We start from the raw sequence: 19,259 nt of genomic DNA on the forward strand, positions 1-19,259 counted from the left end.
AACTAGTAAGAAGCCAAGTGTCAGCTGGATTGTCGTTTTGCTTGTGCAACTTGTGCATTGTGATATACGGTAAATTTAGGAAATCTTTTTACTATGATGCGACATGCTACATTTATGTTACACCTAATACATTTTTGTATAATCAGATCTATATTTGTTTTTATTGATTTCCCATCTTATTATATATGATGCCACCTTTAAAACTTTATAAGCATTTTACCTTGGAAAGGGCAAAGTAAATGAATCAAAACCAATTAACGTTTCCTTTGTGATGTAGCATAGATATTTGTGACCGTGCAAACCACTGTGTCTAATGAATGGAAATGACAGAAACTCACCTGTAAAAACTCCAGACACTTCATTGGCCCCAACAGCCTTTGCTGACCTGTGCTGCAGTGTATTGTGTGCTATGTGTGCATTTGACCACTGCAGGTTATCACTGGCCTGTCCTCATGCCATACATACAGGCATCACAACTGCGCCAATTGATTGGTCAGAGCGGTCACCTAGGCATGTACAGCACTTCATGACTGCAAGGTAAGTCAACAAACTTCAGCAGCACCATTAGAGTGGTGGCTATGGAGAGATGGAAAATTTACCAGGGGAGTGTTATTTTGGTATTTTATCATGTTTTTTTTTTCTTAAAACCCCCTGGGTAACTCCTGTAAATTTAAGATTCTGTTTTAAAAATTCCATAAAAAAATTTGAGAAAACCTACCATTACAAACAACCCAATTTCTGTCAATGTACATTAGTTGTTGAGCAACCAGAAATGGTGTGATTCATCTGCACACGTTGGGTGTTTTCCATCCCATTTCACTGCTGCTATAAAGTTATTAAATATTTTTCCCTTTGTATTTTCTGCATAGGTAGGTTGGATCTTCCTGGAGTGATGTTTGCCCTTACATGGTGGGGTTACTAGCTGCTAAATGATCAAACAAGACTACCCCTGTACAATAGGACATTCACTATCTGCCCCTACTGAAGTGGCAGTTAGAGGAAGTCAAATTTCCTACTGCTGCCTGTACCCTCCAGAGTGTGGGCTGCTGCCTGTACCCTCCAGAATATGGACTGCTGTCTGTACCCTCCAGAGTACGGGCTGCTGCCAACATTTAACTGCAGTTTGTTCTCTGATAACAAAGTTCAATCTGGAAACTTAAAAAGGTGGCTGTCAGATTACAGTGGGTACGGAAAGTATTCAGACCCTTTTAAATTTTTCACTCTTTGTTTCATTACAGCCATTTGGTAAACTCAAAAAAGCTCATTTTTTTTCTCATTAATGTACACTCTGCACCCCATCTTGACTGAATAAAAGCAGAAATGTAGAAATTTTTGCAAATTTATTAAAAAAGAAAAACTGAAATATCATATGACTATAAGTATTCAGAACTTTTGCTCAGTATTGAGTAGAAGCACCCTTTTGAGCTCTTACAGCCATGAGTCTTCTTGGGAATGATGCAACAAGTTTTTCACACCTGGATTTGGGAATACTCTGCTATTCTTCCTTGCAGATCCTCTCCAGTTTCATCAGGTTGGATGGTGAATGTTGGTGGACAGCCATTTTCAGGTCTCTCCAGAGATGCTCAATTGGGTTTAGGTCAAGGCTCTGGCTAGGCCAGTCAAGAATGGTCACAGAGTTATTCTGAAGCCACTCCTTTGTTATTTTAGCTGTGTGCTTAGGGTCATTGTCTTGTTGAAGGTGAACCTTCGGCCAAGTCTGAGGTCCAGAACACTTTGGAAGAGGTTTTCATCCAGGATATCTCTGTACTTCGCCGCATTTATGTTTCCTTCAATTGCAACCAGTTGTCATGTCCCTGCAGCTGAAAAACACCCCCATAGCATGATGCTGCCACCACCATGTTTCACTGTTGGGATTGTATTGGGCAGGTGATGAGCAGTGCCTGGTTTTCTCCACACATACCACTTAGAATTATCACCAAAAAGTTCTATCTTTGTCTCATCAGACCAGGGAATATTATATCTCACAGTCTGGGAGTCCTTCATATGTTTGCTCGCAAACTTTGAGCGGGATTTCATATGTCTTGCACTGAGGAGAGGCTTTCGTCAGGCCACTCTGCCATAAAGGCCCGACTGGTGGAGGGCTGCAGTGATAGTTGACTTTGTGGAACTTTCTTCCATCTCCCTACTGCATCTGTGGAGCTCAGCCACAGTGATCTTGGGGTTCTTCTTTACCTCTTTCACCCAGGCTCTTCTCCCATGATTTCTCAATTTGGCTGGACAGCCAGGTCTAGGAAGACTTCTGGTGGTCCTAAACTTCTTCCATTTAAGGATTATGGAGGCCACTGTGCTCTTAGGAACCTTGAGTACTGCAGAAATTCTTTTGTAACCTTGGCCATATGTGTGCCTTGCCACAATTCTGTCTCTGAACTCCTTGGCCAGTTCCTTTGACCTCATGATTCTCATTTGGTCTGACACACACTGTGAGCTGTGAGGTCTTAAGGGCATGTCACACTAAGAGATATCGCTAGCAATATCGCTATAACTTGTGACATTATAGCGATATTGCTAGCGATATCGCTATGTCTGATACTTCCCTACAACCCGCTCCCCCGCTGTTTATCGCTGATCGCGCGAGAACAGGCTGGACTGTTTCTCGTCGTCAGCTTCCTGCGGCGCTTCCTGCTGTGATGACGAGCGACGCGTGGAGCCGGGCGGGAGGATGCAGGATCGCCTGGTGTGACAGGTAAGTAGCGACCCCCGTCCCCAGCGATGTCGCTGGTGAGATCTGCCTGTGTGGCAGCTCACTAGCGACCACTTAGCGATGTACCAGCGAACCTGACAGCGTAATATCACTGGTCGGGATCGCTGGTACAGCGCTAAGTGTGACAGTACCTTTATATAGACAGGTGTGTGCCTTTACAAATCAAGTCCTATCAGTTTAATTAAACACAGCTGGACTCCAATGAAGGAGTAGAACCAGCTCAAGGAGGATCACAAGGAAATGGAAAGCATGTGACTTAAATATGAGTGTCTGAGCAAAGGGTCTGAATACTTATGACCATGCAATATTTCAGTTTTTCTTTTTTAATACATTTGCAAAAATTTCTACATTTCGGTTTTTTTTCAGTCAAGATGGGGTGCAGAGCGTACATTAATGAGAAAAAAGTGACCTTTTTTGAATTTACCAAATGGCTGCAATGAAACAAAGAGTGAAAAATTTAAAGGGTTATTAATACTTTCCGTACCCCCTGTAGGTGTCTTACATTTCAGTAAGGCAGATAGCTCTAAACAGAAATAAACTGAAGGATTTTCCATGGATGTATTTTTTTTATATGTATACGGACTATATAGGCGAAATTAATAAACTTATTTGTTGATCCCCCTTCCCTTCCCCAACGACACCTCTTCACTTTATGCTAACTACCGGCATCACCACTGAGCCCAGTGACGGGCTGCAGTGATAACATGCACTAATAGTAGCAGCAGTGGTGAAGAGTCTCTCTAGCAGTGACGGGTAAGTAACTAAATTTATTATCTTATTATTCTCACTTAGAGAAAGTCCATAGGCATAAAATGCATACATGGAAATTGCTTTTAAAGGGGTATTTTCATTTGGTGCATTTATAGCATAGCCACGGGATATGCCATAACAGTATATTAGATGTAAATCCACGTAAGGGACCTGCATCTACTTCATGAATGTTGCCCTAACACTGTTGTTAGTAGAGAGGTGGTCTGAATTCCTTTTAGTTTGTATGGGAATCCTGACCACCTCTCTACTAACAGCAGTGCACAATGAGGCCCCACCCTCAAGGTATTGTAAATCTTGGTCTATTTGATACCATTTCATATTATGAAATTGGTATAGTTAGTTAGATAGCATGAAAATAAAGTACAGTTTATTGCCAAGAATATTGACCCCCAAAGCCTGGCCGACTATCTATAGTAGTTAAATTCAAGGCTGAGGGGTTAACTCTTAAGATACCAACCACCTCTTTCCAGCACATTATTTTCTATAAAGCAGTTAGCTGCTCAACCACCTCCACCTCCCTGTCAAACCTGACTTGTTATCAGCCCTGTAAAATCACAATTCCAAGCCCCCACTTGTCCCTGCTTTCAGATAAGTTCTCCTAATGACTGCTCACACTTTCACAAGACATGTTGAAAGCCAATTATCTCTATATCCAGACATTGTTAAAACATTATAGACTTCAGAATAAGCACTGACAATCCTCAATATGTCAAAGTAGCAGAATGAAGCTACTGAACCACAACTAACTCTGAAGGAGAAGTGCCCACCCGCAAGCTACAAGGAAGTGACATACTATGCCACTGTGGGGTGGCTGAGAACACGTCTTGGAAATAACCTTTAAAGAACATAGTTATAAAACCAATAAAACCAATTTTCTACAATATTCATTACCTGATAGGTAATTTGGGGAAGCATAAACCCAAATGGGCCACAAAATCAAGAGTGTGACACAATATTAAGGATCGTTCATAAACAATTTTTTTTAAATACAGGTACAAGAATGAGATTTTATTAAAAAAAAAAAGGACTCAGGCATGACCAGTCTTGCTGTAATGCTTTATAAAATTCTGTACACTTTCTTTTGGTCATAGGCAAGTTGGTTGGCACAAACATCAAATGCACAAAGTATCATCCTATGTCTTTTTTCTTCATTTATTCCCTGTCAACGTGGGAATCAACAATTGATATACAAAATAAGCTGATGGTAGCACGATGCGCAAAAATATCATATTATGTGTAAGTGCAAGGGTATATATAGACTTCATATAAAGCTTAACTGCAACAACATATCAATTTGCCATTTTAAATACAATACTTGCATTATTATAATTCTTGGAATACAACTCTGCTTTTATAACATAACATTTATTTTTTTTATTTTTAATCTATGTACACACATCCAGTTGTAACACTTGACAGTAGCATTATGGAGCATGTAATAATAAACCAGACTCTATTAGACAGGTACTGCGTAGAATGTTGGTTACTTGTAGTCTCCTTCCTCCCTAGAGAGTACCAAGTGATAAGAATTTCAGGTGACCAGTCACCTGCACACTCTCCTCATAAAAATCTACAGCTACATCTCATTGTCCAACATACTTTGGGCCACTTCACTGAATCCATATTGTGTTTCCTCTTTCTGGTCTACGAGGTTCAACTGTAAGGTCTCCAAAGGTTGAGAAAAATTGCTCCATCTCCTTCTGCAACATATCGTTTCTTTTCTCAGCGTCCTCTTTTGCGCGCTCTGCGTTTCTCATTTTAATTTCCACCATTGTGTATTTTTTCTTTTCTTGTTCCAGTTCCTCATGCAAGGAAACAACTTCTGTCTCTAGAGTTATATTTCTTTGTTCCAGGCTGAAGAAAAACAAAATGTTGTCAGTAACATATCAATGAAATAGTGAATATGAGCTATGGAAAACACTTGGGATGTGAGGGACATAGTGTTGCCACATGATTATGGATTCATTACACGATGTACTGTAAAATATAGTTAATCTAACACTAAAGTTTATCACAAGCCTGCACAATGTTAGAAATGTACATTTGGAAGTTTCTCACATTGTTGAAATGTATGCACTTTTTATACAATCACTGTTGCTGTATATCTAGCAGTGCTCAGCATGCTGAGCCCTGTGGAACCCCGCCCACATCACTGATTGGCTGCTTTCTGTGTATGTTGTACAGAAGACTGCTAATCAGTGGTGGGGGCAGGGTTACACAGAGTAGTTGACTATCCAGCCCGAGACAGCCTGCCTTGTAGTCATAATCTGCTGTTGATAAAACTGATTTTATTCGAACAGCAACACGCATCCAAGAAAGTGATAGATCACTGGAATCAACGTTCCCCTAAACCTCCTTCTCATTTCTCCAGCAATTTATTTTTAACAATCTTGTTCCTTATGTTATTGCAACCTTCTGGAAAAGGGCATCAGAGCATCTGGGTTATTTCCCATAGCATCTTCAAGGGCATAAATTAATGTGTACTTCTACCAAAAATGAAAAGATGCCATTATTTTAGTAAACATGATGTTAGGTCTCCAGTCAATGTTTGGCCATTTTTTGTTCATTCCACAGAGACCTTAAAGAGAACCTGACAGCTGTGTACATGCTGCCTGATTCACATGCAGCATGTACCATACACTGGTTTCAGCCATATATGTTTGACTGTGAAATGTATTTCAGAGAAAAACATACTTTAAAAGCCAGCTAGAGACCAAGCCGCATGGGTGTCTAGTCAAAATGGTGGGTTCCCGGCAGGGCCATATTCGGTGTTCGTGCTGCCTCAGGCACTTTAAGTTGTCACGCCCCCAAATGGTACGTCATACTAAGGGTGCGTGCACACTACATCTTTTTCAGACGGATTCAATCCATAACACACCTAAAAATTACTTGCTGATCATATGTTCAGTCTGCTTGATATAGCATATCAGCTGTTGTTTGATCCTGGCACCATGATGACTTCACAGCCATAGCTCGTCATGGCAGACCTCCAACTTCTCAGGTCTTAAAAATAACACTGTAATTATAATGTTACCTGAATAAAAATAATCACCCATGTTGTGCCTTAAAGGGAATCTGTCAGGTGATTTTTTTCATAGCATACTAATAGTATCCTGAAATATGGCTTGGGCAGTTCTTTCAGAATATGTAATGTTTATTACTGTACCTTGTCCCGTTGTCTTGCTGCAAGCTCTGGACAATTCAGAATTGCTTGCTGGCTAGTCAATCCTTGCGTAAGAAGCACAGCAGTGTGACTGCACCCCAACTATCATTGATGTCGGCACAGAGGGGTGGGCAGGATTATGGGCGGGAGTAGGGATAAATATTTATTTTTATTTTACATATGCTTGACTAGACAGTGTGTGACTCTGATCAGCAAGACAACTGGACAAGGTAAATAAACGTTACATATTCTGAAATGGCTGCCAAAGCCCTGTTTCAGGATGCTATTAGTATGCTTTGAAAAAAAAATCACCTGACAGATTCCCTTTATATACATCTTATGCTGTGCCCCCAGATAAATAACTGCCCCTCACTGTGATCCCTGCACAAAAATGGCCCCACACTGTTCCTCTTATGGTACATGGCCTCCACACTGTCACCCCTTATAGACTATGACCTCCACACCGTCTCCCTTTATATACTGTGACCTCTACACCATGTCCTTTTATATACTATGACCCCCCACACCATCCCCCCCTTATATACTATGACCTCCATATCATTCCCTCTTATATAATATGACCTATACACTATGAACACTACAGCATCCTTCCTTATATGCCCTGACCACCACACCATACTTCATACATGCTATGACCACCACATCGTCCTCTCTTGTGAATTATATCCACAACAGCCTTGTCACTGAAGAACTACACTCTTCACACTGGCCCTACCCCATGCTGTCCCCTGTTCAAATTGCCTCCCTCACGTTACCATTCTCCACACTGAGCCCCCCACGCTGCCCCCTTTTCTATTCTGAGCACAACACAACAAACCCTGCTTCTTTTCTACTCCACGCTCACACCAAGCTGCCCCTTTTTTCATAGTGAGTTCACCCATGCTGACCCATTTTTCACAGTAATTCCACCCCACGCTGTTCAGTTTTCCATAGTGATCCCACACCAAGCTGCCACCTTTTCCATACTAAGCCCACACCATGCTGCCCCCTTTTCCATTCTGAGCCCACACTACGCTGCCCCTTTTCTCATACTGAGCCCACAGCACTCTACCCTCTTTTACATAGTAATCCCACCCCATGCTGACCTCTTTTACATAGTGTTCCCACCCCATGCTGACCTGTTTTACATAGTCATTCCACCCCACGCTGACTTGTTTCCTATAGTGTTCCCACCCCATGTTGACCCAGTTCCCATAGTGATCCTACCCCATGTTGCCCCTTTTTCTATAGTGATCCCGCACCATGGATACTGAGCCCGCTGTCCCTTCTGTACATTGAGCCCACCGCGCGCTGCCTCTGCATGTTTGGCTCTGTGAGTGCTTACCTGCTTCTGGATCTGGCGACCTCTCCTCCTCTGTTGCGCTCTGTAGTGACGTTGGCAGCAAGATGAGGTTAACTCATTGCGCTGCTGAGACATCAGGATCACGTGCACAACGCTGCACGCTGTTTGGAGCTCCACTAACCCTGGAAATGCCGGTGTGCTCTGAGAATCATTTGTATCAGTGTCTTAAAGATGCTAATTCAAATGAATACAGGGGCGCTACCCCCCCGCCATGCAAAGACTCCAGTTTTCCTATATAGTCTGGGGCAGAAGAGGGAAAATTTAAAAAAACATATATATTTTTTTAAACCTTGATCCTAGTGGCGCCTCCTACAATCCACAGCCATAGGCACCGGACCTCTGGAGCCTAGTGGTAAATACGGGCCCTTGTCCCCGAAGTCTTCTCCCCGCCTGCTCCTCATGAGTAACATATCTCTCCCTGAATTTATATATAGGGAAAGATTTGTGAGTCATTGGCAGTGAGTGGGGAGAAACTGCCGGGGACCCATCTTTCTGACTAAATATCCCTGCAACTTGGTCACCTGCATCTTTTAAAGTATATTTTTTCCTCTGAAACACTGAAAGCATTTTAATGTCAAACAAAAATGATTTAAATCATTCATCTAGTATCTGATACATGCTGCCTGTGGATAGGGCAGAATGTATCAGCCGCCAAGTTCCCTTTAACAATTTTTGAGTTATGTAATGGGAAGCATTTTTAATAACATTAAATCATCAAGGCCAGCCATACTGATTGTCACCTGCCATAGTGGATATAACCAGTGGTAAAAATGTCACATCTTTAAAGCTGAAAATGATAACGGAATGATCATTTCAGGCAAAAACAATTAATGGTGACAAGTAGAATGGTTGCGTTACCTATTGGTCACCACATGAAAATAGATAAATACCAATGTAATTAAATAGAAATAATCACCAAACTTTGGCTGATGTTCTAACTGTTTTGGAGGAAATCCTCAGTAAAAATGAATAGTAACAAGTTAGTCCGATTGATGACCTTTTACCAGGTCTCAGTCATTTTCTATTAGTCCAATTGATTATGTACTTGTGGGTCACGGGCATTTTTGTTTTGCTGGATTTCAGTGGGCAGTTCCTTTGCCCTTGTGCTGTAGGGAAGAGATTTACTAAACCACACAAGTTCCTATACCCGCTCATCTTGCGTCCCTCTGCATCATTCAATATGAGACTGAAGACTTACCTCTTGGCCTCTTGATGAACCTGATATCTCACAGAGAAAATATGTTGAGGAAGTAACATGGTTTTGTAAAAATGTACTCCTTTCTATATAATAGAGGTACATTCTATGAATACTGTATGGTATCACTTTTAGGAGAATACTGTTGATTTACAGTATAAGTAGGATACAAAATATTAATAATACCTTTTTATTCTTGTCTCGTACTCCATTTTTTGTTTTGACATTTCTTGCTTTAAACTGGACACAAGGCTGTGCAGTGCACTGTGATTGCTTGAGTTACTCACTACAAAAGTCTCACTGTTGTCACTGCTACTAGTAGCCCGGCTACTGCGACCTCCTGCACTTCTTCGGTCAAATTTGGTCTCAAAGTCACCTTGGTTGTTAATATCATCATTAACAGGCCCATCTAAAACTGGATCTTCAAAATTCCCAGTGTAAAAGTCTTGCTCTGGACAAGTTGTTGTAGAAGAGCGGCACGAGTTGGAGTTTTCGGGAAGGGATATTTCACATGATGATGTAGACCATGTTGCACTGTCTATGCTTTGCTTGTCATCAGAGTTCACCATGGAGAGCTGTTGCTGGACATTATCATACGTAGACAACCTGTGCTGTTGGACTGATTCACCAGTAGAGTCTTTCTGTTTGTTATCTCTCAATGTGACGTAGCCATTGGGCAGCCAACTTGTGGTCCGACTGTTCAGAGCATTGCTCATAGTATCTGTACTGGACACTCCCATTTTCACTGCTCCATTTTGTACACTATGGGTACCCATTTTTGTTCCTGAGCTCTTTAGAGATGAGGTTCTCCTTGCCTGTAAGGTACAGTTAGGTAATGAGTGATGCTTTTCATGTACTTCCACTGAGCTACTAAAGGACCCATTGGTGACAATTCCACTACCCTTATTAAATGCTGGATTTTTTTTCACCATTAGTGGTGGGCTTCGGGTAACATCAAGTTTGTGAATGCTATTCTTTGGACTATTGGATTTACTTCCTGAAAGTCCAGTGGGAGAACCATTTTCAACACTGGATCTTTGCGGAGAATCAGATTTCTCCCATGAACAACGTCTCACTGCTATATCCTTTGTGTTGTTGTTCTCTTTGTTTTGTATTTGACCTAAGATAATTTTCTTCTGTAATTCATTATTATTGTTGCTTAATTCTTGTCCAATTTGGTTTTGACCATCTCCATCTTTGGGAAAAAGTATTTCATGTTCACTTATCATCACTGCCATCAATTGCTGAACCACAACAGTACCTGCAAAAGAATGAAAGTTAATCTGGTTACACAATATGTAGCACTATAGAAAAAATGGCATATACATCCTGGTCATAGCATGTGTAATAGGGCTTGGTGCCTGGATGCTGCCTGTGATTAAGTGATCTTAAAGTCACTGATTGTTCAGCCATAAGTTCCTGGTGAAAGAGGTAGTGACAGATTGGCTGCCCACAATGTCCTCCTAAACTTCATGGAAACTAGTATGGTGTTAGCATTCAGTGGGCATGCTCTGAATACAGCAGTGTATATCTGGATACACTATGTGAATGGGATGGGGTATTGTATTTATAGGGGAATTCCTTGACTAGCAATTTATATATTTATATGCGTGAACTCCATGACTGATGCAATGGGGGAACTCTCTGGCTGGGGTACTGTATACATCAGGGAACTCTCTGGCTGGGGTACTGAAAATAGCAGGCAACTCTCTGGCTGTGGTACTGTATATAAGCATGACCAAGTTACTAGCCAGAGGTAAGTGTTCAAACTAGGCAGTTAGGTTAGGGGCCCATGAGATTACCTTGACGTTAGTGAATGGGCTCACATTTTTTGGCCAAATTTTGTGCTGAGCATCTCATGTGCTTTTCCTAAATTTCAAAAGCCATTATGCTATTTACACTTCATGTATTTCACATTGATATGCCTAAATGCAATTGAGTGCAACCATTTCCTCATTTTGATATGTAAGCTGTTTTTTGGTATGCACCTGTTCAGACTAGTTCTTGATGTGCCATTAGTTTTCTGTTATTTGTACTGTATATATCAGGCAACTCTCTGGCTGTGGCACTGTATACATCTGGGAACTCTCTGGCTGTGGCACTGTATACATCTGGGAACTCTCTGGCTGTGGCAATGGAAACATCTGGGAACTCTCTGGCTGTGGTACTGTATATATCAGGCAACTTTCTGGCTGTAGTACCGTATATATTAGGAAACTCTGACTGGGGTACTGTATATATCAGGCAACTCTCTGGCTGGGGTACTGTATATATCAGGCAACTCTCTGGCTGTGGTACTGTATCTATTAAGAAACTCTCTGGCTGGGGTACTGTACATATCAGGCAACTCTGGCTGGGGTACTATATATATTAGGAAACTCTCTGGTTGGGGTACTGTATAGATCAGGCAACTCTCTGGCTGGGGTACTGTATATATCAGGCAACTCTGGCAGGGGTACTGTATACATCAAGGAATGCTTTGGCTGGGGTACTGTATACTGCATATCAGAGAACTCTCTGGCTGAGGTACTGTATATATCAGGAAATTCTCTGGCTGGGGTACTATATATATCAGGGAACTCTGGCTGTGGCACTGTATACATCAGGGAACTCTCTGGTTGTGGTACTGTATATATCATGCAGCTCTCTGGCTGTGGTACTGTATATATTAGGAAACTCTCTGGTTGGGGTACTATATATATCAGGGAACTCTGGCTGTGGCACTGTATACATCAGGGAGCTCTCTGGTTGTGGTACTGTATATATCATGCAGCTCTCTGGTTGGGGTACTGTATATATCAGAGAATTCTCTGGCTGGGGTACTATATACATCAGGGAATGCTTTGGCTGGGGTACTGCATATATCAGGCAACTCTCTGGTTGTGGTACTGTATATATCATGCAGCTCTCTGGCTGTGGTACTGTATATATTAGGAAACTCTCTGGTTGGGGTACTGTATATATTAGGAAACTCTCTGGTTGGGGTACTGTATATATCAGGCAACGCTTTGGCTGGGGTACTGTATATATCAGGCAACTCTCTGGCTGGGGTACTATATATATCAGAGAATTCTCTGGCTGGGGTACTGTATACATCAGGAAATGCTTTGGCTGGGGTACTGTATATATCAGGGAACTCTCTGGCTGGAGTACTGTATATAATATGAGCGAGCTCTCTGGTTGGGGTACTGTATGTATCAGGGAACTCTCTGCCTGGGGTACTGTATACATCATGGTACTCTCTGACTGTGGTACTGTATACATCAGAGAACTTTTTGGCTGGGGTACTGTATACTGTATAACAGAGAACTCTCTGGCTGTGGTACAGTATATATCAGGGAACTCTCTGGATGGGGTACTGTATATATCAGGGAACTCCCTGGCTGTGGTACTGTATATATCTGGGAACTCTAATTAGATGTATGGAACATGATCTCATTTATTCACACAATCTAAAGTTGTAACATAATGTCATTGTTATACTGTAGTAGTTGCATAGCTCTTTATCCTGGGGGAGTCATGCTTCACACCATCAACCAGCCAGACAGGCGAGATCATACATCAGATGTGTGAATGATAGCAAGACACTGTCCTACTAGATTCTTGAGGCAGGAGACATCTGCTGTAACACTGCTATCACCTATTCTGTATAAGCAAGAATATTTTATCACATTAAAGAGAACTGTCACTAGACATAGATTTACAATAAGTGCAAGTCTAAGTGGCTTCCTGTAGTGTTATTCAAAGAAGGAAGGCTATCTTGGATCTTCACTGCCTCTCTCTCCAGATGAGAGAACCCCATTCATAGCATCTCATAAATGCCATAATTCCATAATTCGTGAATGCCATAATTCATCATGGGAAAAAATTCTCATTGATGAATTCAATTAACAAATCTATTTCACAATGAAGAATATTGACCGAACTAAAATGTACACATCCAACTTACCTTCCATTATAGTCATGGGATCCTCCACCTTAGGGCGCAAAATATTGGGACCAAATACTGTAGCAAGGTTCTGTACACTCATCTTATTTACCCCCGAGTATGACTGAACTTCATCCAGAAACCTAAAATAAAAATGTGAAAAAATTATTTAAGCCCATGCAGATATTGGGTATTGTGCCCAATAACGTAGTACAATGTGAGCCACTGTATAGATTTATTGGTAATATCTATGAAGACCCCAAAAATAGATCCAATGTTTACTACATAAAGGGTTACATTTTTGGAATCAATTCTTTGTTTCTGATGTAACCAATAACTACGTGGGTGGGCGCTCATGTGACCTGATGTATGCGATTTGCATACTTGTGGTCACATGCCATCTTCACAACTGCGCTTCTCTTAGTTTAATTCTATTCAGACCATCCATGTGAGACAAGTCGGCACTTGACTGTAAGTATGCAATTCGTTTGAGCACTAACCCGCATGGGAAATACTGAGGGATTGTGACAGTATGAGCAGGGCTGGTGTTTCGACCAGGCAGACCAGGCAGATGCCTGGGGCCCCCACCTACAAAGGGGGCCCCCTGCATCTGCAGTCCATTTGTGAAGTGCCCAGAGGATGTACAGCAGTGAATAATGCTGTGCATTCCTCTGTAGTCCGGAGCGTCTGTCTCGCAAAGCCCCTTGAGCCCCCCTGTCTCTTTCTCCCTGCAGTCAGGTTAAAAGTTGAGAGTGAGGGGGAGGGGCCGATTGCAGCACAGTGACAGTGCAGGACAATGCCTGCAGCTCTGTATGTCTCCTCCTGAGTCCTGATCATGGCTGCTCCTAGCACTGTCCTGAGAATGGATATGTCTAAGTGAAGCCACAGAACATGGTAAGTAAGACCAGCAATAACACGTCAGAGAGCAGTGATTTACTCACTGTGGTCTAGAGCTCTGTGCTGATCGCTGTAGGATCAAGATTCACAGCCACATACAGCAGCGATCAGCATCAGCTCTGACCACAGTCACTAATCACTGCTAGTAATGTGACAGGGCGACCTCCTGTCACTACTCTCTGGATGACACAAGACAGGGATATTGTCTGCTGAATCAGGGGATTTATGATATAGAAATAAATGAATTCCCATGTGAAATAATAAGGGTAAACCATACACGTATATAATACAGGTGTGAATCAGCGTTTTTGGTGCTTTTTTTTTTTGCTGCCAAAGCCTGCTCTCTTGGCAGTGAAAACACTGCTTTCAAAATGCCCATTTTTTAGGGTATGTGCAGACGATCCGGAAATGGCAGCACTTTGGACGAAGTAGACATGTGCTCCGTCTAAAGTGCTGCCATCTGTTGAACGCCAGTGATTCCGCATGTGTTCACTGAACTGTGCAGAATCACCACGTCCTATACATTGTACGGGTGAGATTTCTCTTGCGGAGACTCACATCTGCGCAAGATAAATTGACATGCTGCAGTCTGGAGAGTCGTGCTGCACGTCTGTCTCTGTGGGTGAGGTGCGGGCGTATGTCTAGAAATCCCATCCACTATGCTGTAACATCTGGCCGCTGCGGGTTGAATGCTGCGGATGTACGCAGCATCCAGTTTACTGATTGTGGCACATACCCTTAGAGCTTTTGCTATTTTGTCTACAGTACATGTTTAATAAAGTTTGTTTTATTCACCAAAAATGCAGCGAAAAACCATGCTGCGACATTTGCAGCTTTTCTAAAACTTTTTCATTGCTTTCTACGGATGAAAAAAATTGCTGAAAGAAGTGACACGCTGCAAATTTAAAAAACGCTGCAGTTGTGAAATTCAGTCAGGAGAAAACAAAAGCGTGTGCAGGAGATTCCTGAAAATCTCAGTCTTTGCTTGTGCTGTAAAATGCTGTAAACTTCTTATTTGCAGAAGAAAAAGCTGCAAAAATTCTGCCTATGAACATGGCCAAGAGCGGCTTTTTAAAGCGCCAGCAAAACATATGACATTTCTGAAATCTCCTGCATGCGCTTGTATTTTTCTGACTGAATTTCAGAACTGTAGCGCTTTTTATATCTGCAACATGTCACTTCTTTCAGTGTGTTTTCACCCGTAGAAAGCAATGAAAGAATATAAGAAAGAAAGCTGCAGATATTGCAACAGCATTTTTCGCTGCAATTTGTTAGGTGGTTTTGGTGAATTAAACCATTAAGTGTCGTTTACACGTTCAGTATTTGGTCAGCATTTCAGATCAGTATTTGTAATGCAGAAACAGCAGTGGAACAATCAGAGGAAAAGTATAGTAGAATCACGTCACCACTTCTGGATTTCTCACCCTCCTGGTTTTGACTTGCACATACTGATGTAAAAAACTGACCGAATACTCAACGTGTGAACGTGGCCTTAAACATAATGTAGACAAAGCAATCATCATCACTTTAAAAAAAGCTGAAAAAAGTGTAACGAACACCAGAAAGCAAGCTGAAAAACAGGTGTTTTACACGCAACATTTTTACTACCAATAGAACAGGTTTTGGCTACTGAGAAAAATGTATGTGAACATAGCCATAGTGTTTCAGAGTAAGGCTATCTGTGGTGTTACATAGGACTGTAGGTGACATCTACTACATTATCTTTTCTCAGAGAGTTATTACTGCTCTCTCTGGTGTTACGTAGGATAAGGTCACAGTCACGTGACTGGTCAGGTGAGCCGGGGAGGGCTTATGTTCTGGAGTGTGCTGTGCATAGAGGGAATTGTATGGTGATCGGTACACAGTCCCTTCTGAAATGACAGGTGGGCGTGGTGGCTGATTTGCAGTGTGGGAAAACTACAATCCCGCAGGTGGGAGTGTCAAAATCGGGACTGTCCCACTGGATCCAGGAAAGTTGGGAGCCCTGCTGTGTTAAAAAAAATTAAGAGAGGGTTGGGGGACAACTCTTTGTCTTGGGGCTTGGGCCCCCCAATTTTTCTGACCCTAGCATCGCTCCTGTGTAATGCTAATAGTGGCAGACCCGTTGGCTGATATAAGGCCCCTGAATATGGGGGCCACAGTGCCAGCACTGGCCCCTCTGCCACCTGTATCCATATCCTGCTCATGTAATGTAACCTAAATGTGTGATTTTACAATGATAGCATTTGGGGCCCCACTTTAAACTTTTGCCTAGGGCCCCACTTTGTCTAAAACCGGCCCTGAGTATGAGAATTGTATACTGTCATGACTGGGCAGTCTACAGTCACACAGAGAGACTGCAGACTTTTCTTCTGAGATTGTGCAAACCTTTTAAGTGCTCAGTTGGAGCTATTTGCATTATATTATCTTTTTAAGACATGTATAGTTAAAAGGCTGCCGTCACTCTGTGTGACAACAGACTTATGATTCCCCCCAGCGCATGCACTGTGCGTAGCAAGGATTTGCGGATTTCTGAGCTGGGATCGGTGGGTACGTATGCATTATGCATACTCCTGGCCAGAGCCTGTCTAGTGGGCGCATCCTCTCTCCAAACACTTGTATGGAGGCTGCACCCACTTGACAGTCTTGTCACTAGATGAAGCATGGCCTCGCTCAATGCAAGTGTATGGAGCAATTTCAGGCCCATTAGACGGGCTCTGGCTGAGAGCATGCATGGGTCCCTACCATTTTTGACAACCAGCCAAGATAAAGCTGACAGCTGTGGGGTCTGGTATTCTCAGGCAGGTAAGGGGCCATGGATATTGGCCCCCCCAGCCTAAAAATAGCAGCCTGCAGCATCCCAGAAATGGCACTCTACCCGGCTCCTCCCACTTTCCCTGTCACAGGCAAAACGCCTGAATCTAATAGATGCATTGTCTGTGGGGCAGCTGTGGGCTGCTATTTTTAGGCAGGGGAGGCCCCTTACCATCCTGAGAAAACCAGCCCCCAGCTGTCTGCTTTAGCTTGGTTAGTTGACAAAAATGGTGGGGACCCCATGCCGTTTTTTTCCATTATTTAATTATCTAAATAATTAAAAAATACGGTGTGGGGAGCCCTCTATTCTTGTTAACCAGCCTTGCTAAAGCTGACAGCAGAGGTTTGCAGCCTTCAGCTGCCAGTTTTGCCTGGTTGGTTATCAAAAATACAGTGGAAGCCCACGTCATTTTTTAAAAATATTTATTTATTTATAGTGCAGGCGGCAGATGAACACTCCTGTCAGCTGCCACCTGCTCTCGCTGTTAACAGTTGAATACAACTCTCAACACGTTCACCTGCTAGCGCTGATTTCCAGGCACCAGTACGTGTCACACTGATGACACACAGATGTCATCCATGTGTCATCAGTGTGCATGTGTGCAGACATGTGCGCAAACCTCATCATCAACTACAAAAAACATCTGCTGTGCTTGCCTAAAAGAGTTTTGTCACCAAGTATAAAGTCTTGTTTGCCAGAGGGATGAAATACTTATTTCTCACTGCAAAATGCAAATAAATTTATATAATTTATACAATGTGATTTTCTGGATTTTATTTTTTATATTTTATCTCTCAATGTTAAAATTAACCTACCCTTAAAATTATAGACTGTTCATGTCTATGTCAGTGGACAAACTTACAAAATCAGCAAGGGATCAAATACTTATTTCACCCACTCTATATATGTTAATAATAGTTGTCTTTGTGCGTTACTTACAAATCTTACCTACAAATGTACTTTAACAAGTTGTAATTTACTGTTGGAAGGCTTTTCACTTGCTTTACTAGTTCAGCCACTCCCTGTAAAGTGAAATGAGCATTATTATTAAGAACAGTATCGTCATAAAGCAGAAAACTGTGAGAGCTGATCTATGCTTCTTTTCCTGAAACATTCAAATTGCATGTGATGTTTCAAAAGAGTAGTGAAATGCCCAATCAACCTTATCTCAGATCCTGGCCATTAGCTTGGGCTGTCAGCTGCATAATAGTGCTGACAGTTCTTGTGCCCACGTCATCACTGTGATGTATTAGTGTGACTGGCACATTGTCCTAACAAGATCACAACCACATATTAATATGCTGCAGGGCAGAAGGGGTTCAACTCAGGAGGGTACAATATGTTTTGAAGGTTAAGGTAACTGGCCTTTGTATAATGCTTGTCTGGAAGACTATGATGCTTGAGGAACATAAAATGGTGCTCTAATAAAGCCACATTTTCCAGGTGTACAATTTGATGTTGCTGGAAGTAAGGGACAAATGACATAGCATTTTCCTAATTTAAAGATTATGGACTAAACCCGGGTTAAAAAAGGATCTAGTGTGCATAGTGTGCACGTTATAAGCCCATAGTAGGGTTTTTTGGAGGGAATTCTGGAAATGGGTTGTGGTCTCGCAATTTCAGAAAACATCAGAGGGAACAGAGCATCGTGATACAAAAGGATGGTGCAACAATGTGACTGAATGCCAAAGCAGGCCATACTGTAGGATGTAGCCTCCTTTGGACTCATAGCTAGTGTTGAGCATTCCGATACCGCAAGTATCGGGTATCGGCCGATACTTGCTGTATCGGAATTCCGATACCGACTTCCGATATTTTTTCAATATCGGAATTCGGCATCGGAATCGGAAGTTCAGTTGATTGACGGCCTGACGTCATCATGATGCGCGGTGTGTGCGCATCATGATGCGCCGTCATTTCGGGCCTTCCGGGGGTCTCTGCCGGCCTGCCGGGGGGCTGTGCCGGCCTGCCGGGGGGCTGTGTGGACTGCCCGGGGTCTGTACCGGCCTGCCGGGGGGCTGTGCCGGCCTGCCGGTGGTCTGTGCACCCTGTGGGGGTCTGTACCGGCCTGCCGGGGGGCTGTGCCGGCCTGCCGGTGGTCTGTACCGGCCTGCCGGGGGGCTGTGCCGGCCTGCCGGGGGGCTGTGCCGGCCTGCCGGGGGGCTGTGCTGATGTCCGGGGGTCTGTGCAAGCATCGTCCGATGGGACTACAAGTCCCATCGGGCGATGCCTGCTACCATGACAGTGATTGACACATTAGCCAATGATGGGACAGTAGTAGTCCCATCATCCGGCTAATGTGTTAAATGTTAAAAAAAAAAAAAAAAAAAAAAAAAAATACTACATACATACTACATGCATGCTACATACATACTACATGCTACATACATACTACATACATACTACATACATGCTACATACATACT

The 19,259-nt window shown here is 42.6% G+C and overlaps 1 protein-coding gene across 9 annotated transcripts in view; it reads right to left on the reverse strand.

Annotated features, from left to right (window-relative positions):
• Window positions 1-4,530: 4,530 nt before the first annotated feature.
• The window catches only part of ARHGAP24 (Rho GTPase activating protein 24), a 1,321,765-nt gene continuing 1,307,036 nt past the window's right edge, over window positions 4,531-19,259 (reverse strand). For all 9 annotated transcript variants that reach the window (XM_073541594.1, XM_073541605.1, XM_073541586.1 and 6 more), the window contains 4 exons: window positions 17,782-17,855; window positions 13,164-13,285; window positions 9,401-10,475; window positions 4,531-5,347 (listed from right to left, as the gene is read on the reverse strand). In XM_073541594.1, coding sequence (XP_073397695.1) covers window positions 5,104-5,347; window positions 9,401-10,475; window positions 13,164-13,285; window positions 17,782-17,855 — 1,515 coding nt within the window. In that variant the 3' untranslated portion in view covers window positions 4,531-5,103. The remainder of the gene's footprint in view (window positions 5,348-9,400; window positions 10,476-13,163; window positions 13,286-17,781; window positions 17,856-19,259) is intronic.

This window comes from Dendrobates tinctorius, unplaced genomic scaffold (assembly GCF_039654945.1).
Source record: "Dendrobates tinctorius isolate UK_male_01 unplaced genomic scaffold, ASM3965494v1 ptg000011l, whole genome shotgun sequence".
Classification (NCBI taxonomy): domain Eukaryota; kingdom Metazoa; phylum Chordata; class Amphibia; order Anura; family Dendrobatidae; genus Dendrobates; species Dendrobates tinctorius.